Source organism: Accipiter gentilis, chromosome 6, assembly GCF_929443795.1.
Source record: "Accipiter gentilis chromosome 6, bAccGen1.1, whole genome shotgun sequence".
NCBI lineage: Eukaryota > Metazoa > Chordata > Aves > Accipitriformes > Accipitridae > Astur > Astur gentilis.
In genome coordinates this window covers 44,771,305-44,794,645 of record NC_064885.1, presented here as the reverse complement: position 1 = coordinate 44,794,645, position 23,341 = coordinate 44,771,305, and the positions used below count along the sequence as shown (strand labels likewise).

The 23,341-nt window shown below is 34.7% G+C and overlaps 1 protein-coding gene across 2 annotated transcripts in view; it reads left to right on the top strand.

Annotated features, from left to right (window-relative positions):
* The window catches only part of RNF13 (ring finger protein 13), a 46,927-nt gene that overhangs the window by 989 nt on the left and 22,597 nt on the right, over positions 1-23,341 (top strand). The window contains exons 2-7 of one of the 2 annotated variants that reach the window (XM_049802340.1): positions 3,974-4,099; positions 6,944-7,071; positions 10,024-10,104; positions 15,306-15,431; positions 20,346-20,433; positions 22,303-22,393. In XM_049802340.1, the coding sequence (XP_049658297.1) occupies positions 6,958-7,071; positions 10,024-10,104; positions 15,306-15,431; positions 20,346-20,433; positions 22,303-22,393 (500 nt within the window). In that variant the 5' untranslated portion in view covers positions 3,974-4,099; positions 6,944-6,957. The remainder of the gene's footprint in view (positions 1-3,973; positions 4,100-6,943; positions 7,072-10,023; positions 10,105-15,305; positions 15,432-20,345; positions 20,434-22,302; positions 22,394-23,341) is intronic. The other variant, XM_049802339.1, reaches the window with a different exon arrangement.

The following is a 23,341-nucleotide window of genomic DNA, read 5'->3' as shown; positions in this document are numbered from 1 at the left end:
GGAGGGGAAACAGCTGTTTTCTGGGGAGAGTTGAAGTATGAGCATAACCATGTGGGCAAGGAATTGCTTTGTGTTGTCTTCTGCTGTGAAATACATTTTGAGTTGATTGAGATACAGACGTCTGGAAATTTGGTACTTGTATCTACTTTGTGGAGCTTGGTTTGTGGAGAGTTGCCAAAACCTGAATATTCTTATCTGTGTCCCAAGCCATGTAATTTTTTCATGACATAAGTCTTAAATGTGTGCCCAAGGCTTGTTCATGGTGGCAGGTATGAAACTGGTATTTTTGATGGCGTGCAGGTCTATCCTGAAGAATGTTTTCCACTCAGGTTGCCTATTCTGGTCTGGGAGTCAGTGTATTGTGTTAAAAACACTGTGTGTTTTGTAACACCTTATTATTAATACAAACAATACTGTTAATATGTTAAAAGGTCGGCAAGGCGTTCTTGTTGTCCAGTACAGCAGATAGATATATCTGTTGTGTATTGTCAGTTCTTGTATCGAGCTTATTTAGCCATCCTTATCTTCAAGTGAGAATGGACATTTTGCTGTCCTCTTCCTTCAAAACTGTAATTAGGAAAGTATTTTCTATTGTACGTACAAAAATTCTACTGCTGCCTTATCTTCATGGGCAGTACGTTGTGTGACGTATTCCAAGTTACTGTGTTTACTTCATGGTTGTCTTGCTACTTGTAGATATGCTGTGATACAGCACGCCCTGCAGCACACCCCACATTTTCACCTCTTCAGTTCTGACCTGGTGATCCTGTTCAGTCCTGTCATGGAGGGATGTAGCTGCTCAGGCTTAGTTTGTTTTGTGAGTTCTAGGATGCAGAGTGGGAAGGGCAAAAAAAAAAAAGACTCTCACAACACCCAAAGTTACTTAAGGAGACCTTTGCCTATACATACTGGAAAATCAGGGGTAAAGTGCTGAAGATTTAATGCAGAGTCAAGTTTAACTTCTTTTTGTGTGGTTTACAGTATAGTCTTTAATTACATACACCTATGTTTGTCTGCCATAAGCTGCCTCGTTCAATTAAGAGTGTGGTCTACAAATGAGCCATGGAATTTCAGGAATTGTAAGGCTTTTTTGCTTGCATTTGAGGCAGTAGTTCTTGGGCCCAGAAGAATCTGTATGTATGTAACTGTTTGACAGAGAAGACTGCACTGTACGTGCATGTTCTCTGCAAGGACAACTTTAATTCTGGTATTTTCGAACCTTGCTCAGTACTGTTTTAATGGTTTCTCCATGTTGTAAGGTATGCGCTGATTTATTGTATTGGTTAAAGTACTGTGATAGCTTCAAGTGTATTGTTGCTTCTGCTGTGGTAAAAATGATAGTATTTTTTGAACAATGGTTGTTTATCCTTATGGTTTCACCGACATTCTCTTTGTTAGGGCAGGCTGATGAGAGAAACTGGTAAATAGGAGTTTAGAAATAAAAATTAATGAATTTCGTAATTCATTACGGGTTCCTGTGACTGTAACTTCTGTTCCGCTAACCAGTTGAAAGTTTCGCAAAGCATCATATGTCAGAATGATCGTCATAATCATGAGAACTATTTTTGAAAATAAGAGCTTTTTTCCTCCCATTAGTAATAATGAATTTTAATTATCTTCATGTTAGTGTCAGTTTAAATCAAACCTAACTTTCCAGTCTTTGCTTTAATTAATGCTGAGGACCTCAGATCATGGGACAATGCTTTCTGCTTTAAAAACCTACGAAGTATAGGACAGGAGGACAGAAATTCTTAGGTGTTTCTTGATTCTGAAAGAGAATGTAGTAGTCTTGGCTGTGACTTCCTAAGTCAACAAAGTTACAATTTTCAGAATGAAGTATCTACAGTCAGATGAAGACAAATCCACATGGAACCATTTAAATAAGAGGCCTAAATCTAGAGGTTTTCAACAATCATACAAACAGTTTGGATGACCTAATTGAGTTTAATTGTTTGTGAAGTACTTTTAATTACTCCAATAAAAGAAGTTAGAGGAGATAGAGGTGTTCTGATAATGCTGTTATCAAGCATGTACCATCTACTTTTAAAACTTGTCCCTGAATTATTTTAACTGTTATAATAATATTGGATCCAGTGTATTTGCTGTTGTTTTGCCGCTATTTTAATTTTAAGTAATTTCAAGTAATTTCTTACTGTGAGACTAGAAGAATTACTAGAGAGACTTAGTCATCTGTCTATGGACCAAGCAATTCTTTTAAATTCAGCAGTGAAAGTGGTTAGATTTCATGCTGGATGTAGCACTTAATTGTTGCTTGGTTTGTACTCTGAAGTAGCTGGTGTATTGGATCACATGTTTTTTTGTTGAATGTGTTGGAATTTTGAATGTTGGATTTTTTTTTAGCTTGACCGCATTTAGGTGTGAGTTTTTATAAGGGGAATAAGATATTTTGTACTTCTGCGTTCTTAAGAGATTGCCTGCATATAATCATGTTGTAGCTAAGCCTAAGCGGAATCTGAAGTTCCTCTGTAGGCAGCTAATCACTGTCTGTCTTAAGACTGGATTATGACTGTAGCAACAGTACAAAAAGAAATTGTCAGATGTAACTTGTTAGTGGAGGACAGAGGTCCTGATCTTCAGCACTAGGTTGTGTTTTTGCAGTGAAAGGCATTTAGAAGTAAGAGCTCAGGGGGAGGTTCTTCCTGGCTGCTTCTCACTAACAGTGACTAGCACCATTGTCATGGGGCTATTCCTGATGCCAGAGATTTTCTGGGAATTAATGATGATCAGGCTCTACACTCCTCTTTTACTGTATCCCAAGTTAGTAAGTTAGGCTGTTGTGGGAGACTTAGGGAAATTCTCCATTAGTACTCCTTGCTCTAAAGAGTTTTTGTTGTTAAGATGGTCCTTTTCAAAGAAAAACAAGAAGGTATTTGTTTAGGCACTAAAATGTATTACCTCACTCAGTAGTTTCATTTGGCATAAACTTTCTGTGTGAAAGAGTTCTCTGTCACTTTTTTTTTTAAGGCCGTGTCCAGCAGATGAAGAGTCTGTTGTCCAGGTGGATCATAATGCAGAATCCCACTGAGTCTTTCCCTTTTAAGCTTGTGTCCTTGTAGCTGTCCCACCAAACTTGAGTAGTACAGTCAGATTGTAAGAGCATGACACGCAGAAATGAATGATAGTTGTTGTCTCTCAGGTTCTGTAGATGGAAGTGCTGCTATTAAATGGTCTAGGTTATTAGATAGTTTAAATGCTTTCTTTTAAAATGCAAATTTAGAAAACATCTCCAATGTCAGTGTGCTTATAAAGGCTTATAGTATGCTCATATAGATTAAGTGCATTTTTGTCACTCAGAGTATTGATGCAGAACATGTTATACTAGCACTGTGGTGAAATTGTACATTGATGTTGAGTTCTGTTTTAATAAAATAAATTTGATAGAATATAACAACTGGGAAAGAGAAAGTGAAAGAGTAAAGTCAGTAAAGAGGTAGAGAAGACAAATACTGGTTTAATTTTTATAGAGGCAGGGCTAGGGGAGAGAGGCATGGCAGTAATCCAGCCTGTATTTTGGGAACATCAGACAGGACAAACCTCTATGTGTAGCTCGTGAGAGGTGGGAGAAGACGGATAGATGGGCATCTGGCCAGGATTCTTATCCAGCTCCACATCTTTCCTCTCCAGAAATCTCTATCCCTTTGTCAGCTAACTATTCCTCCAGTTCAGACTGCATTTCTCAACAGCACAAATTAAGGCTAAATCTCAAACTCCCATATACTGCAAGCTGTGGGAAGTATATATACAGGAATTTAAACCCCTTTAAAAACATTAGGAAACTTCTAAGGGAGGAAAAGTATTAAAAGGTACAGTTTATGTGGAAATTCAAGGACTCCAAGATGAGGAAATGCTGCTTTTATGGCTCCTTGTGCAACTTCAGTTTATCCATTTGACCTTTTGTGTAGAAATGGCTATATAGTTTAATAAATCATATTCTCATATTTTTCCCTTACAGAACCTTGCTTCATTCAGTATGAGAGTTGCATGCGCTAAAAGACATAAGTCAGTTACGTGGAAGGCTGAAACTTCTTCCTCTCCCTTGCCTAACCCAAGTTCTTGGATGCTTGATTTTGCAATTTAGGTAGTAGATTTTTTTACCTACATATGAGTGTGTATTAGGTAATCGCCTCTTGTTTGTATTAGAATCTGACAGACCTGCATTAGATTAAATGCCCGTGGGCACATGGTATTGAGCATTTTAGGCTAAAGCTTTGCAGAGACACCATTTCTTACTACATTAAACATGATATTTAGCAAATGTTGCAGATTTGCACCATGCTGTTTATATGTACGTGAATTGTGAGAACATAAATTTGAGAGCCCTATAATAAGTGTGGAGGAAGTTGGTCTTTCACAGACATTCAATAAATTCTGTGGTCCTAAGGAATAGCCTTTATATCAGTCATGGAAATGGCATTTCACCATGAATCGTGTTTGTTGTCTAGATCGGGACTCTTATTGGTGCCAGAAAAATGATTATTTGGAAGAGATAAGTGGAAAGTAATCTGTAACCTGTTTCAAAGAATACTGAGTTTCTAAGCTGAGTAGTGCTATGTATTATTATTATCTTAAGTGTTAGCATTCATCTTTGCTGGAAAGAATTGAAATGTTCAGAATTTAAACATTGTATCTTTAACATCCATGTTGTATTTGATGGACAAATCTTGTGGCTTCAAGATACGTATGATTGTAAAATTGGCCAATTTTTGGTATGAGAGATTACGGAATGAAATCTATTACCATTGCAGTTGATGCAGGTGTTAAATTTGAGAGCGAGTTCAAAATTCTGTTCATGCAAATGTTTGTTTTGTTTGGGTTGTTTTTTGTTGGTGTTTTTTTTTGAGGGTAATGTGATACTTCCAATGACTTCAGTTAAGGGTGCAGGTATCATTGCTCATACAAGGAGGGCATTCAGGCCGTAAATTCGTGGTTTTAATACATTGAAAAAAAAACCCAAACCCTCTTTGTGTGGCAAAGGAAAAATATAAAAATATTTGTTTTGCTTTCTCCTAACCCCTTTCTTTTTCTTTCTTTTTCTTTCTTTTTCTTTCTTTTTCTTTCTTTTTCTTTCTTTTTCTTTCTTTTTCTTTCTTTTTCTTTCTTTTTCTTTCTTTTTCTTTCTTTTTCTTTCTTTTTCTTTCTTTTTCTTTCTTTTTCTTTCTTTTTCTTTCTTTTTCTTTCTTTTTCTTTCTTTTTCTTTCTTTTTCTTTCTTTTTCTTTCTTTTTCTTTCTTTTTCTTTCTTTTTCTTTCTTTTTCTTTCTTTTTCTTTATTTTTCTTTCTTTTTCTTTCTTTTTCTTTCTTTCTTTCTTTTCTTCTTTCTTTCTTTTTCTTTCTTTTTCTTTCTTTTTCTTTCTTTTTCTTTCTTTTTCTTTCTTTTTTCTTTCTTTTTCTTTCTTTTTCTTTCTTTTTCTTTCTTTTTCTTTTCTTTTTCTTTCTTTTTCTTTCTTTTCTTTCTTTTTCTTTCTTTTTCTTTCTTTTTCTTTTCTTTTCTTTCTTTTTCTTTCTTTTTCTTTCTTTTCTTTCTTTTTTCTTTCTTTTTCTTTCTTTTTCTTTCTTTTTCTTTCTTTTTCTTTCTTTTTCTTTCTTTTTCTTTCTTTCTTTTTCTTTCTTTTCTTCTTTTCTTTTTCTTTTTCTTTCTTTTTTCTTTCTTTTTCTTTCTTTTTCTTTCTTTTTCTTTCTTTTTCTTTCTTTTTCTTTCTTTTTCTTTCTTTTTCTTTCTTTTCTTTCTTTTTCTTTCTTTTTCTTTCTTTTTCTTTCTTTTTCTTTCTTTTTCTTTCTTTTTCTTTCTTTTTCTTTTCTTTTTCTTTCTTTTTCTTTCTTTTTCTTTCTTTTTCTTTCTTTTTCTTTCTTTTTCTTTCTTTTTCTTTCTTTTTCTTTCTTTTTCTTTCTTTTTCTTTCTTTTTCTTTCTTTTTCTTTCTTTTTCTTTCTTTTTCTTTCTTTTTCTTTCTTTTTCTTTATTTTTCTTTCTTTTTCTTTCTTTTTCTTTCTTTTCTTTCTTTTTCTTTCTTTTTCTTTCTTTTTCTTTCTTTTTCTTTCTTTTTCTTTCTTTTTCTTTCTTTTTCTTTCTTTTTCTTCTTTTTCTTTCTTTTTCTTTCTTTTTCTTTCTTTTTCTTTCTTTTTCTTTCTTTTTCTTTCTTTTTCTTTCTTTTTCTTTCTTTTTCTTTCTTTTTCTTTCTTTTTCTTTCAACAGTTTCTGTTAGAAAACATGTCCCTTTATTTCTGGACACAAGGTGTTGGTTTTTGCTGCTGGTTTTGATGAAGATTTATTAACAAAGCGGAATTAACTTCCTTTTAATGTGATGAGCTTGTGAAATACTTTACAGAGTACTTGTGTTCTTTTTTTTAAAGGTCTCAGGAATGCACACACTTTACAGGAGACTACATCTGCTGTCCAGACCATAAGTCACATTTGAGCATTTGTGAATTTTAGTGAAGTTGATAGAACTAGTTTGTTTTTGTTACCTGTTGGTATCACACTGGTTTTGCAAGTGTATATTTAGAATAAATGTTTTTAGTGGAATTCCTCCAGGTACATGAGGAATTTTGCCGATTTGGATTTATGCTAGAAGAAGGGAAGGTTAAAATTGAGAATGTCTAAGGATGATTAATATCATGGAAGTGTTTATTCCTGTATACTGCTTGCATTGCTATGTGTTGCCTAAAGCTTTTTAAAGTGCTATTATAATTTTTGTGGTTTATGCCTGTATTCTCATGGAGGTTACATGTTCTTAGCAAAGGGGACTTCTATCTCTAAAATAATCATATAAATTAAAGATTACTTGTTTCTCAAAAGTAAAGGTAGGATAACATTTTGCGTACTTAATTTAGAAGAAAAGTTTTAACTGACCAATAGAGCCCAGTAAAATGACCGAGGAAAATATTTGCTATATGCCTTGACTCTTTTTTTTTTTTTTTTTTGCAGATATTACATAAAATATGCTGTTGTCAATAGGAATGCTGATGTTGTCTGCTACTCAGATATACACTATTTTGACTGTTCAGTTATTTGCTTTCCTGAATCTTTTACCTGTGGAGGCAGATATTTTAGCAGTAAGTATAAGAATATTTTTCTACATAGATGAAATCTCTATAAAACTGAATCTTCTTTTAAGCTATTCTATTAATGAATCAGTACAATAAATGTTATAGCAGGTTGCTTGGAATGGAATTGCCTTAACACTTTAGTTCAATAAAAAAATAAATTGTACATTTTCAAATGAGCTTACAGATGGTGTGTGCTCAGATACTGTGGCAGTGAAAGCACTTAATTCCCTTAGTCATTTAACAAGTTCCAATCTGACCAGATATCCTATTGCATGTTATAACCCTCTTAAAAGAACTCCATAATTATTTGGTTTAGACAGCAATTTAAGTGTTGGTGATGGATGCCGTTTTGTAGGGTAACTGTATATAAATAAAGTAAAATAATCTTCTATGGCTAGTGTAACTTGTGTGTGCTGGAGGCCTTGTCAGTAAAGTTTTTGTGTACGTTACACCCAGATAATATTTTTTGAATAGCTGATAACCTCTGCTATCATTAAGAATAGTATTTTTGGGGTGTGTAGGATTTTTAAATGATCAGAGTGATAAACAGTGTAATGAACATAGGGTCAGCGGTAAAAGTTGTTGCTGGGCTATTTATTACCAATTTTATATATCGTGTAGTTTTATGGAGGAAGTTATATGTGTTTTTGTAGGATAGAACTTAAGCCACTGACATAATTAAACCTAAGTACTGTAGTCTATATATACTCTGCTAGTTACAGTCATATCCAGGAGAGTTGATAATATATCATTTAATTTAGGAGAACAGACTGAAAAACCCGTGAAGCTAAATGTTAAAATAAAAATATTTTAAACTTTGTGGTAATGTGGGGTTGAGGAATACTGAGTTATGTTATTTGGATCTTTGGGTTGTTACTGTTACTATTTGCTGTAGATAAAAATTCTAAGAAACAAGTAATACAGATAGATAATTGCTTTATTATCACCATTCTATTGTAAAATTTTAAACTGGCTTTCTACTGTAAACCTGCTTTCCCCTCCCCCCTTTCCACTCTCACCATGCCCGTGTTTCCTCTTTTCATAAAAAAAAAATAATTTAATTCTTGCTGCTTCCTTCCTTAGGAAAGATATTAAAAAAAACCAAAATAACACCCCCCCACCCTCCAAAAAAAAAAAAAAAAAAAAAGGCATTTTGGAAGTTCAGTTTAATTTTTTCTATTTGAGCTTCTGTATGCAGTATTCTAAAATAATTCAATCTAAAAAATGAAATGTCTTTTATTCTTGGATATTTGGAAGTTACAGATCTATTATGAGAATGTCTTTGAAGTAGGAAATGAAGAGGTGAACTAGACACTTAACTAAAACTTTGCTGTGAAAAGGAGCCAGTTGAATGCTTGTGAGATACTCTGAAGAAGAGGGAATGTTTGCGCACTGTCACATGGAATTGAAGGCATACAGATATCTTATAATCTTGAGAGATTTCATGGTTTATTGATTGCCCATTTGGGGAGCAAAATCCAGGCTGAAGTTTTGGGTTCGCCAACAAAAGAAATTCTTCTTTTCCCTACTGATTTAGGTGTATTTTTATGCTTCTGTGTTCTCATGTAGTTGCACCCTCAAATGAAGGAGTATGTTTGTATAAAGTACTGTTATGTGTATATGAAGCGTGATTGGTTATTTTTTTAAATAAGGGATAAAAATAAACATGTTTGTGTCTGACTCCTAGCTTAAGTTGGGGCTTGCTCAGTGATTCAGGGGAAAACTTACTGTAGCACAGGCTCAGGAAGGATGTTTTGAAGAAGGTAGCTGAATGAATAGTGAGTATGGAGGAAGACAGTGTACTGGTGCAGAGCTGTGCTACATGATGGAAGGATGGAAGACCAGGAGGGAGAAGTTTTATGGAGCAGATTGATTATACAGAACAAAAACGCTTCCTTGAAATTTGCCTCTGTTCCTAGCTCTTTCCCCTCAATTTTGTTAAGGTCTGTGGAGCGGGGGCTTCTTTGAAATGTTGCTCCTGTGAAAGAGTCAAGATAAATGATGGTAGTGTTTTTCTTTGAACTATGGTTTGAGTTCCCCTGTCCAAGTCTGGCTCTTAGGAAATATCTTGTCCCTCTGAAATAAACACAATCCTTACTTCACTGTTCTGTATGACAATTGGATGATAATAGTGAATAGATAAATATTTCCCAGTCACTAAACTAATAAAACTTACCAACTGATGTGCATTCAAGTCAGTTATTGTATAATTCACAACTTCAGCAGGAGACTAACTTTTTTTACTTTTAATGGAAAGAATTTTAGCATACATACAATTTGTACTTTTTATTGTATGGATTTTGCATTGGTTAGGCATATTATAAAGCTACAAAACATGAACAAGGAAAGGGGAAAAAAAGCTTCCACAGTTTTAAGGTCTTTACAGTATTCCTCTGTTTTGAAATGAAAGTTTATAGTTGGTATAAAACAAAACTGTTGAGAGAGTTTTCAGCTACTAACCTGAACACCTAGCAAGGAATTGAGAAGGGGTAATATATGGAGGCTATTCTGTGCCTACAATAAACCACCTGTTAAAAGCTGTTCTTCCCCGTATGCAACTGAATTCAAAGCAAAACAGCAAGAACAACTCCAAAAAAGCCCCACACCCAAAAAGCCCAGCTCTTCACATTTTTGCTTTTTTGGGTTGTTTGTAGTTTTCTCATCTGAATATATGATGGTATTTGAATTGTAGACAGTAGAAAGAAAAATTTAACATACAGATAATTTAATGAAAGACCTATTTATTACTTTCTTGTTCTGACAACTAGATAAGAATGATGTTGATGTGTGTGGAAGACAAGTGGAAGAAGCAATTTTGTGGTTTCATTGACAGTCACAAGAGGTCCTATGTCTGATAAATATTTTAATCTAAAAAAAATGTGCAGTGTTGTTTATTTACACTTGTCTCTTTCTGTCTTGTTGCAAACCTGAATTTTCTTTAAAATTTATTTCTCTTAGTATAACCTTGAAAATGGAACCCAGACCTTTGATGATCTACCTGCTAGATTTGGCTACAGACTGCCAGCAGAAGGCTTGAAGGTAAAAAAAAAAAAAAAGAAAAAGTATATATCCTGAATATATGTAGAGGACCATATCTGCTGAACACTTCTTCTGTAAGCTAAAAAAGAGAAAAGTTAAATGAATATAGTATTGAGGAAAAATAAATACAGAACTGATTAATCTACTTCTCAAGCAAAACAAATGTACAAAGGGTCTGATAAGAACTGTTGTCTGTGAATAGGAGATTCCTCTCCTAAAAGAGAATTTTGGTAATCTGACATTTTGTATGTAAGAGACAATTTGCTGAACATTTTTAATAAATAAATAAATTTAAAATAGCTGAATGATGGGAATCCAAGTAAGTTTGGTAGACCATTGTTTTTTCTGAAGTTGGTGGCAATACTGATACATGATGTCAGTTACCTTGCACTGGTATCAGTGGATGCCAGATTGAATTTGTCTTGATTTATTTAAAAAAAAACAACCAAAAAAACCTGGAGGATTTATTCTCTCTGTAAGGTTGTATATTGGTGAGCCCTTTCACACTGTAAAGTGTGGAAAGGCAAGAGAGGTTATCTTCCTTGCATGTGGCCCACATTAAGAATGTTGTGTAAAGGAATTGTAGCTCATTTTCTTGGGAAAGTACAAGAACTGTTGTCGGTTTGCTTCCCTCTTTGCATTTCTTAAGGAACTGAATGGAGAAGCTCAAGGGCTGCAGTTCTGCCTTAACCCCTGTGTGTTGTGCCACAAAGCTAGTGGCTATGTAGCATGTGGTTGATTGTGCACCCTTTCCTTACACAGCCTCCTTTCAGTTGCATTCTGCACCCCATAGCAGATGAGAAGTTCCTCATTCTCCCAGTGCTCCTCTCAGGCATGTGTTGCACTAATGCTATTTTATTTTACTCTGTGTCATTAAGTGGGGAAGATGTAGACAGCACATATAAACATTTTTGTTAGTTGTCTGTCACAGGGTCTTATACTCCAAATACAATTGTATTGGGATAGGAATGCTGTGACATGAATTGAAAACTGGACATAGGATTGTTAACAGAAGGCACTAGTAAGTGATAATATATTGAATTAGCAGAAAAAGTACATGTGACTTTTTTTAAATTTTGTTAATCCAGTTTGATATATAAGAACTAAAAAGCACGTAAATATTAAATTGTATTAAATTGTAAAATGCACCTAGTATTAGAGAAGACAGAAGTAAGGTGTAAGGATTTGCAAATGTTAATGGAACTGGAAAGGGAAAAATCATATTGACATATTATGCAGAGTGGTTAATGTGCAAAAAATGTCAAAGATGGCTATAACCATGGGAATACATATAGGACTTGATCATTATTTTGCACTAGATTAGAAATTCTGAAGACGTGATGTCTTCTGAAATACAGCAGCAAGCATGCTTTATGCAGTGGGACAATTTCTTTTCCGTGTGTCTGGTGTGGTTAATATGCTTGGAATGTAGTAAGATGTGTAGATGGACTGAATGAAATTAATAGAAGGGAAATTATGTTCAAGGTGAAATGGGAAAATACTAAGAAGATTAAATAAATACAGCTTCCGTAGACAACAATGAGAGGGCATGTTCTACTCTTTCTGATTTCTGCGAAGGTAGCAGCCGTCCATACTTTCCGGTGGCAGTAGTCAGAAACTGGTGTAAAGCCAAACCCACTTCTATCTGTGTAAAATAAGATAGAGGAGATAGAAAATAAATTATTTAAAAATAAATAATACATGGTGACGTTAACGCTGCAAACTGGTGTCACAGTCCTGCTGCTTAGAAAAGTATTTAAAAGCTAGATGAATGTCCAGTTCGGTTAAAGTCTTTGCATCCTCTGAGGTAAGTTTGTTGCTGAGATTATGTAGCTGATGCTTGTTGTCAAATGCTGGTGTGCTGTGTTGAATTCAAGAACAGTGGGCATGCTGCATTTTTCTCTTTGCCTGACATAAGATGCCTATGCACTGACATGAACCATTTACTTTCTCTAGGATCACATTCTTGCAGTCAGTGTCAGTAAGTTTGTTCATTTCAGATAAATCTTATTTTCTGTTCCTTTCCTGTGCTTGAAACACTAATCTACAAGAAAAGCAATTTAGTTTAGCTGTCCAGTTTACTACTTGTGTGAAGTTCAGATCTCCTTACTTCATTTATTGTGGAAGTGGCTACGTGGAGTCAGTCTTGTGGCAGTAGCTTGTTTGTCTGGCTGTCACTTTGAACAGTGCATGAGTAAGTATTTATGACTGAGATGTAGGTATTTTTTATTTTGTATAAGAATTCTAAGCTGTAAACACATTTAGGCAGACTACCTTCCAAGTTCCGGTGAACGGGAATTGCTGTCATTTACGCACCTATGGAGACCATGAATAGCAAGCACATGGGGTCAGAGAGCTGCTTTCCTATTCATTCTGACTGTAGCCTGTATGGTCCCAAAATCTGGCTCTGCATCATCATTGATGTTGCAATGCTTGTGAATAAACACTGCACAAAAAATGAAGCTGATGTGAAGGTACAAGGTTGGATCTCTCTTTGATTGCATAGTGTCCTTTTGATCCCAAAGGGGAATAAATTACTGTAAGAATTTGTGTAACACTAAGAATTTTTCTGCAAATGAAACTTCAAGAAGACTTCATTTCCATGCCCAGTGGGTTTTATCATGGGGAGAAGTGGTGTTAGAGCTGTATAGTTGTTTACTGACTATATTGAGAAACAGAGGGTGATTAAGTGATTTGCCCAAGTAGTGAGCCAATTTAATACATCAAAAATAGATATAAGGAGCTTTGATTCTAACCATTCTAACTGTTGGACAGCTCTGTGTCTTAACTAAGGTAGATGTCATCATCACCTGTGTAGAATAATAATGAGTTTTAATCCTGAATATAATACTAAAACTTTTTTCCTTGTTTGCATTAAGATTTTATTACTTAAAAAAACGCTATGATATTGGTTGAAATAGGATGAAAATAGTATAATTTTTTCAGTGCTTATGATTAAGATTTATTAATATGCAACTTGTAAGACACAGTCTGTCAGATTCTACAATAATTTGTGCCAAAGCATAAATGTAGGTGCCTTTTTTTTTGGGCTTGTATGTTCTAGTTAAAGTGGTCAGTCATTTGTGCCTGTGTTCTTAGAAGAACAGGTCCTCAATTAAAGATCTTTAAGAACATATGGTAGCATTAAGAAAAATCCAGTCTAGTCATAGTTAGGTTTTGGTTTCTACGTATGCATTTCTTGAACTGTAAGATGATGTTGTGTGATTTGTGTAAAACTTCTCTGTAGAATGTACTTGGTTCTGGATGTACCACTCAAAGAGTAAATGCTTTGTGTGAAACTGCGTAACATAAGTAGCATTTGCTAAGCAAATCGGGAACCTTAGGGACCTAAATTTGGCTGCCAGCAAATCAGTGTAGAATTTTCAGTGGATATTGCTTTTAATTGTTACAGGCTCTGTAATGTTGTGCCTGTCACCACAAACTTGGCAAAGAACAGATTGCTGGTGCAGCTTCTCTGCCAAAAGGAATATTATCATTACAAAACCCTATTCCTCAAAACAAAATTGCTTTTCTCTGTTGTAGGTTAAACTTTATGAATAATACATATTTATGGATAAAATGTAAGATTATATATAAAAAGTACATTTTAACTGACAATTTATATATATAAACTGTATATATATAAACTTATATGTATTTTATATATTTAAACTGATATATATTTAAACAGTGTATATGTATATATTATATATTAATATAGTTATATATAATAATTATTGTTTCTACAAAGGTGATGACATCTATATCTCTAAAGCTGTCGGTGAAAACTGAATTTAAAGCTCTTGAGGATCTATCTAGAACTGTAGCAATAATTTTGTGAGCCCGCAGCAGTGCAGCCTCTCATGATCTGTATTTGCATAAACCAAATTACTTATATTCTTATTTTCTGGCAATTCACTGCTCTTTATCCATGTGATAATTTGCTGTGGCTTTAAAACTGATTTAAACAAGTGTGGATCTTGTAGGAATAGTCTGATGTCAAATGATACTCCATTGCATTAGGATCCAAAAGCCTCTATCACACTGTGACCTTATTGCATGAACACCTTACAAAAAGTAATTTTTCTGAAGAGGTGTATTTCAAGTGAAAGGTAGACAAAACCTCCTAGGTGTACAGTCCAGACTTTTCTGTATCTTGGTAATCAAAATCTCTTGTGAAGAGACTGACAGAAGGGAATCTAATTAATATCAATCTAATTATTAATTAACTAACAAATTAATATTAATCTAATTAATAAAGAAGCTCATTTTCAGGTGATTTAGAGATGTGACCAAGGAAGCAAGCATATTCTAGTAAAGGAAAAAGGGAAGGTCTGCTCTTCTTGGAGCTAGAACAAATACTATTGCGCAGTATGTGTGATATTCTTTTGGCATTTGTCTTGTGTAAATTTCTGTCAGCAGTGTTTACAGAGCATTTACAGTAGTAGGGAAGAAAGTTCTAGGGAGCAGGCAACCCTGAAGTCACAGCATTGTAAGTATACAACCGGACTAGTGTCAGTGCATTCAGTATTCAGGTAAGCAGGTTTCTTCCAAGAGAAGCTGGAGAATTTTTCAGCAGATGTTAAAAGCATGAGGTTAGGAGAGTTTCTACTCCAAACATTTTCAGTGGTGGGGTACTAACTCGGTCACCTAAAAACAATCCAGAGATTGCTTCAAGATTGGTATTGCCAGAATTTCCTACTTCTGTGACTCTTTCAACTGTAGCAGATTTGATGACCTATAGTCTTTGCTTACCATAGTAAACCAGCTATTTTGTATGCTAGTTCAGTGTTGATTTCACACAGCTAACTTTCTTTGGTTTCCCCTTCTTAGGCTACTAAACTTCAGTTTTCTTGATTAGTCTCCATATGTCTTAGGATAATAGTTCCACAATATTCATGTAGTATATGCAGTCCTCTCTATGCTGAATTATACTGGAAAGTCTGAGTTATGAACTTCAGATGAGGTAGTTGGAAAAACTATATTTTCTTTCTAACTTTCTAATTCTTTAGCGATATAAAGATTCTGATGAATCAAAATAGTCAGGGATGTAGCAGAAATCTTGCTATGATATGGGACTGAGTTGATAATAAGAATTTGTTTAGCTATTGTATTGAAAGCATACAATTTTCTGTCTTAACAAAAGGCTTGGCAGACAAGTATAAGGAAAAAGAAATGAAGTTCCTGTTTCTGTTTTCTAGGGGTTCCTAATAAATTCAAAACCAGAGAATGCATGTGAGCCTATAGCCCCACCTCCATTCAAAGACAACTCGACCAGTGTTTTTATTGTGTTAATTCGAAGGCTGGAGTGTAACTTTGATACCAAGGTAAGAACTTATGGTGGTTTTTTTGGTTGTTTTTTGTTTGTTTTGTTTTGTTTTTAATTCCCCCCCTACTTTCTGTTTCAAAGTCTTAAAGAATTTACTGGTGTTTTGGAAGAATATCTATAGCTAACAGCAGGATAAATACTGATGCAAAGGGAAGGGAGAGTTTTATTGTCTACAGGAAGATGAAGCAGTATTGTAATATGATTTAATTTAATATTACCTGTTTGTGACACAGCTTACATGGCAAATAAGGGTGATGGATGCCGCAGTTTTATAATAGAAAGCATTCAGTAGCAATATCAGCTTTTCTTGCCAGTTAGACTCTTTGCTGCCAGGGATCGTAGGGGAGATTAGGGAATGGAGATAACATAAGAGCACCCAAAATCTGGAAGCCGCTTTCCTGATTTGTTTTTTGTTTTTAATAGCTGGATCATCTTGTGGCTCACACTGGGACCCCATAAACAATGGTTGTGTCACAGTTGGTTGATAGGGAGAGGGCACAGTTCACTGCTGGGTAGAAACAGGCACAAGTGGAATGTTTTTTAAAAGGGTCTAACAGCGAGATGTTATATTATGAAGTACTTGTAAAAATTTTGACCTGTAGCTTAAGTGGAGTATTCTCTGTGTTATTTTAAAAATACAAAACTTTTTGTGTTTGGCTAGAATATATGGTTTTCTTGAAAATGACCCTGATATATGGGGCAGCAAAGGATGTCTTAAGGAAAACAGGGCTCTTAAATTTGTTGTTGACTTTCATGAACCAAAAGGAGATCCAACTGTACTTGCTGCTATCTGGTATATTCAGTTATGTGGTATTGTGGTTAAACATGTAAATTCTTCCCAGACTGTAGATTCCAGCTGTAGAGGCAGCCTTACTGCTCATGTAATAATCTACCTTCACATCAAAATCAGTAATGTCATATATTTTGTACTGTGAATCCTGTCACCATGTGTGTATATGGCTTAGTGGGAAAAAGAAAGGGAAATGACACTTGTCTTTTTCATGTCCTTTTTGGCTGTCTAATTGCTGCCCCTAAATTGATGGGATGTTATTACTGCTGAAGTCACTGTTAAAGGAACAGGTCAGAATTTTTCTAGTGGAATACATTTTTAATCAGAAATATGTCAAATGCTTGTTCACTGAAAACAACTTGTTTTGTTGAAGAAGTTGGCATTGTGGCTGAGCCTTCAGCTTTTTTACTCTGGGTGCTAAACCAGAAGAATCACATCTCTGTTGCTGGTCACAGAATTCTGAGATTCTGAGAAGCTTTGGAAAGCCGCATAGCTGAAGGCAAGAGTCAAACATGGAGAGACATGCAGAATTGCTTTTCCACATAGCTATCAACTTAGTAAATGTGAACTCGTGTATTTTAATTTTGCACATCTTGGTTTGCCACACACAGTCCATGAGTGTTCCTTGCAGAAAATGGAAGATTTGTACATTATCATTGAGGTATTCCCATGGTCAGTTCTTTAAGGATTAAGTTACGCTAGCTCTGTAAGCATTTTTTGGTTATGTTTTATATTTCATGTAATAGCCACAGAAAAGTGGATTCCCATACATTTTTTTATTAGACAAAGGGCAAGGTAGAAAGTGGATCAGAAGTTCCAAGGTGAGCGTGCATATCTGTGTACTTGCTGGCCAGTGAATTCACTTTTATATTATGTTGTTAATATTATTGCAATATTGTGTTACATAATTTCCTACATACTACAGCATTTTGCCCTGAAGTTTCTGGCAGGGAGTGGCATGTGCACTGAGATGTGAGTTATATTACATACCAGCTACTTGACAGGATGTAGATTTTAACAAAAACTTGAGTTTATTTGAAAGTCCCATCTCTTCCTGTTTTACATTGAAAACTGCAAATACAGATGCATTGCTGTTTCTTGGTTTTATTGTGTATGAATCTTTACTAGGCCAGAAACAGTCTCTTCTTCCCTTCCATCTCTCTCATAGCATCTAGTGATTTTTTACAGAAAAAAATGTCACAGCAGGAGAAGGGTAAAAACCGGGAGCAAGTAGAAGCAGTTCGGAGCTTTTGGAATGTCTTCTCACTTGTTACAACTGATTTTTACTGCTGTCTGTGTTGGTGACTAGTGTGGGAAGGGACTCGTCAAGAGAGGGTGGTGCTGTGCTTTCAATTCCTGCATAATTACAAAACTTACTTCTCAAGCCTGCATTTAGGGTCTGTTTATCAGTGACTCTGAAATACGTTGTTGACGACATGTAGGAAGCATCATGTGTTTTCTGCCAACATAAAAGGTCTGTTCGGCAAAATAAGCATCATGTAAAATTGTGCTACAATGGAAAAACTTATTAGAATGGTCTGGGATTATATGTAATTTAAGTAAATGATACCTCGCTATATTAAAACTGTCTCTTAAGGCACAAAAGCCAGCAAATACATAATTAAACTTTACATCATTTTATGTATGCACTATGGATGTTTTCTGTAGTGAGATAATACTGGCCAAATTCCCAACCATGCATTTATGTTTACACCTAAAACTGTTTGGGTTTTTTGTTTGTTTTTTTTAACATAGGGATTTCTCAAGTTATCTGTGTTTTCCAATAACATTGTTCTGCTGCTTAGAATATAGTTGTTAGGAGTATGGGGAGAGAATCTGAATTGAAGGTGCTCTGAGTCATGTAGCTGTTGAATAAAGAGTTGATTGTCTTTTTCTTGTAGTGGAAAGCTACTATGCAACAAGAAAGCACTTCCTGAAGTTGTACCATCCTGCTTAGATGTATCTTAAAACTGGGTTAATGCTTCAGTTTTGGTGCACAATTAATGTTTTTGTCTTTGGGACCCTGGGTAGTGAGGGTGACCTTGCAACTTCACAGTATAATTGAACAGGCAACCGCTACTGCTTTTTGCAGCTAGATGGTGTCATTTAGCCTTGTGCTTGTTCGTGGTAGCTTGTGCAGAAGGTGCCCGGCTGTGATGGTTGTGTTCGTGTCACTCTTTACTTGAGTAACCCTGTGTCAGCTGAATATCCTGTAAGCATATTTATGTATGTTTTTACACAAATACTATAATTTTTTAATAAAATGATTAAACTAAGAGTCTATTATATGTAAGTGGCAAAAGTGTGTAGGGAATGAAAACATTTCCTTAACTAATATAAATTATTTACTACCTGTCCTGAAAGACGTATTTCAATGTATAATGGACAGTTAATAAACACTATTCGGGACATGATGTTAAAGAAATAAAACAAGCAAACAAAAAAATTAATATTACATAGCAACTGTCACTGATTACCATAGCACATTTATGTGGATATGAAGATTAAGAACCTGTGATAACCAGGGAGCTTTAAAGCTCAGATCGCCCAATGAACTTCTGTATCCCTTTCTTCAGTTTCAACACCTGGTGATTTGTGATGCATGTTGTCTATGATGACTCTATTACTGACTGCCATTCTGTGTCACAAGCTCAGATATGTAGATGTTCAATGCTTTTAATCCTTTCCTTGTCTTACTTTTGACAGTTTTATTTAAAATTCATAGGCTTTTCTTTTCTTTTTTGCCTATTTTTGCTGTTGTGCAGCATGCAAGAAGGCTTCATATTTCAAGCTTAACCTAGAGAACCTTTTTTTAGAAAAATCAGAGGAATTTTTCCAGCTTTACAACTCGTGTTCCTCATTATTGTTTGTTTCTTAAGAAGAGAAATGGGGAGTGTGTGTGTATATAAATATGTGTGTATGTGTATATATACACATATATTTTCCCCTCTCCTAACTTTGAAGGTAGAGGTCTTGAAAAAGAGCACCAGTATTTCCCCTAGGTTTTTCAGATCTGGTGCTGATAGTCTGCTGTAAAAGAGAAATGGTGGTGATTTCATGGTGAATTAGTGTGGGACAGGGTTCCATAAGGTTTGTATGTATGTTTGTTTGCAAGGGTGGTGCTATAGGTGGTATTTGTTGACTGATTAATAAAGCTGTTGTGATGCCATAATATCCAAATGCTACAACTGTTTTCCAGTCTCAAAGGTATTTAAAGCTGTGATCTCTTTTTTGGTTGTACTTAATGGTTGGTTGTTTGCCCGTTACGTAAATATGTATTTGCATTACAGTCTTCTTAATTACATGCATCTAAGTGGAAATAAAAGCTATCATCATGTCCCATACTAGCTCAGTTCAGAGCAAGTCTATCCAGCTATAGCCAAGCTTATTATGTAGTTTTAAACAGGAGTTGAATGCAGGTTGAAACCCAAATGTTCCTCAAGGTTCTGTAGTGCTTTTTGCATCTTGTAATGAGTTTTTGTACTGTTGTGGATGCATTAGAAGCAATATCTAAGATGAATAGTTGTAGCTTAGTTATGTTTACATTAGTGAAGGTCACTGCAGCAAGTGCCATTTACGTGGACCTTAGACTTTGCTTGTATTGACAAAAAAGTCAGTATATATCAGAAAGGTAACTGGTACACAATACATTTATAGTTTTGTACTTTTCCATAAGAAAGCTACTGATACTTGAGCTGTCAAGTAAGGTATTTCCACATCTCTAAAGACACAGAAAAGATAGTACTGATGTAACATTGTAAGCTATCAAGTGGTAATGTCTAGTTTACCAAAGTAAGTTAGTGCCTTTATTTTCAATTATGATTAAATATTATTTTTATACACCTATCGAAATTTTTAATCCTGTTTTTAATATGTGTAAAAACTGTTTGTCTGCAGACAATATTAAATTATTTTTCTGGAAAAATAACATAATTACATGAGTGTAAGAGTAATTGTATGATTTTATTTTGAAAGGTGACACTTGTTTTATAAACAAGTGCAAATGTTGTTGTGCTAATATCTATCAGCTTCCTGAAAGGGTACCTTGTCTTAGAGAGGACAGACAGGTTAGTGTATTTTGAAGCAGTAGTCTTTCTAATAAGTATTTTGTATGGCTTGCAGGTTTTAAATGCACAGAGAGCTGGATACAAGGCAGCTATAGTTCACAATGTTGATTCTGATGACCTCATAAGCATGGGATCCAACGACAGTAAGTACAGGTATCACTTCTTCTCTCCTGTTTGAAAATCATTTCACCCACTAAAGTGTACAGTATTAAAATTAGTATAAAGTATTATGATGTACTCTCACATAAAAAAATCCCAAACAAAAAAACCCCACCGAAACAAAACAAAAAACACCAAAGAAACCAAAACAACAGAAAAAACCACCACCACCAAAAAAAACCCAGAAGAAACCCCACCCCAACCAGAAATCCTCCTGCTTTTAACATTTTTAAATGGGAGATGTTCATGTAAGAACATACATGTATACTTGTGTATTATTTGTGTCATTAGGTTTGTAAGTTCTCTCTGTTTCTTTTGTTTTTCCTTTAAATTTTAGTTCAGTTGTTCTGGGTTAGATGGTTAAATTTATGAGATAGTTACATGACTGATGAGGAAAATAGCTGATGTGTTGTTAATTAAGTAGAAATATAGGAAAAGTAAAAAAACCTCTTTTTGAAAGGAAATCAAACTTTAAAATATGACTTTTTAGTATTTGTTAGTGGTTCGGTTTTGTTGTTGCACTGTTGTGTACATTTTTCTGTTCCTTTGGACAAATGGATTCTAATTTCATATGAATACATACTGTATGTACATATTTTCAGTTTTTCAGTTGGAAAAAAGCATGTTTAGAGACCAGTGCACCATTTTCTGATTGATTTTGATGCTAGCTCTTCCAATTTTAACCTTTCATGGGGTCAATATGTTCAGAACATCTTGTAATTTAGTCATAATGTTGGTTTTGTTTTATGGTATGTTTTTTTGTCTATACTGCTGTTATGACTTCTTTTGTAAAATTTCTTTATTTTGTCCAGTTTTTGAGCTTGCTCAATATGGAACAAGAACATAAATGAGAACAAAAAAAGTCCTCCCAAGTGGAAATACCATTAAGTAAACTAGGAAATGAATTTTCAACAAACTAAATGGCCTCTGAGTAGCCCAGAAAGCTATGTGAAAGTGGTTTTAATGAATTCCCGACCTGTGCGAATCTTCTTTTCAGGTTTCACTGAGAAATCAAAATGTAGAACAAGTTCACAAAAAATGCAGACTTGCATAGTGTGAGGTGACGTTAAGCCATGTACGCTTTTGCCTTGGGGAACCTGAATGCTTTCGTATTGACTAAACTCAGGATACTTTGACCCTTTAATGTGAAGTGTAAGTCAGAGGTGCAAATCAATATAAAATGAAGCCAAGGAGAAGGTTTTCTAGAATATGGAATTTATCTTTTCAATAATTTTTCATTTGTGCTGCATCTTCTAAGCTTATTATTGCCTTTAGTAGTAATCGGAGAAGGGGGAGACAGTTCCATCAAGTTTCTTGAGACTGAAATAAGGATGTGGGATATACTTATTCTCTTTCTTCTTTTTGACCTTTTCTAGCCACAGCTCTTTCCAGGGTGTTCATTTATGTTTAGGGTGAAAAAAAGGGAAGAAAGATTAATTAAAATTTACAGTACAAGTTCACCAAATCATATAAGTTGCCAGAAATTCTGGAAATCAATGGAGCTGTGTGACTTTATCAAGTCTCTGAGTAAGAATGATATTCTGGTTAAACTTATTCTGATGATGCCTCTTTGTTTGTCAGAATATTTTGGTTTTATGCTCCCTTTAAATATTCCATTAAGAATTTTGATTTCTGTACCTGCAATCAAGTCCTTAGATATTCAGTAGAAAAAATAATACCACTTCTTAATATGTTGTAAAGGGTGTAGCGTGCATGTGCGTCAGTCTATATTTCATTATGTTTAAATATGTCTTCATGTTGTGATATTCTCATAATGTTAAGTCTTATGTCTTACGAATGCCCACAGAGTATCTGCATAGTAATAGTTTTATTTTCCTGCTCTTTTTATACAGTTGAGATTTTAAAGAAGATTGACATTCCTTCTGTCTTTATTGGTGAGACATCAGCCAATTCTCTTAAAGAAGAGTTTACTTATGAAAAGGGGTAAGTTACCATATATGCAGCTGTGTTATTCCTTGCATCAAGTCATTGCCTCTTTTTAATATTTACAGATTTAAGATAGGATGTTGTGATGACAGAGGCTATAGGTATTCCAGGTGAAACCTTGTGCCTGAGAGCAATGGGCAGAAAGCATTTTAAAAATGAATATAAATTGCCTTCCTGCAAGAGGGTTACCATATATTTATGAAATGTTACTCCTTTAATTTTCATACAGTGTTAAACGTATGAGTTTAGCTAATGATCTAGGAATCACAGAAGTGTTTGTGAGAGTATGTGTATTTCAGGTATAAGGATGTGTTCTTTTTACAATATATGTCAGTTCTCATTGAAGTCAGGTGCTGGTTGCTGGTCTTCAACAAAAATAATTAATCCTTTATTGATAGTTCTAGAACAAGTCAGAGAACTTCCTGTGCTAGGTGAATCTGCAGGATGCATTTAAGATGATTCTGACAGGATATGTGATTAGATTTGCACTGCTTCTGTTCCGCATTTAAGTTTAAAACTTTAAAAACAAAAGCATTGCAAGGACAAGATAGTTAAAATACATACCTTGAATAGGATGGAGAAGGAGGTGTGTTTCCTATTACTACCCTAACGATCTTGCTTCTTCAGGTCTCTCTGACGTCCTTTCACTAAATTAATCAGAAGAACAAGATTGTGTCATTCTTAAGTAGACACCTTGCTGATGAAATTACTTGATAAGTCAAGTGTGACACCACATGAGTAGTGGTTATAGAACTAATAATGTTTTTCTACATTGTGCCTTCTCAGGTGTTTCTGACTGCTTGTGCCAACAGAATAATAGTGCAATTTTACTTCCTTAAGTATCAATAAATACTAGTATTCAGATATCCAGTTGCCAGCATCCATATCAGGTTCTCTAGGAAGATTTTTGGTTGTTGTACTGTAATTTATTGATTCTGTAGAGGA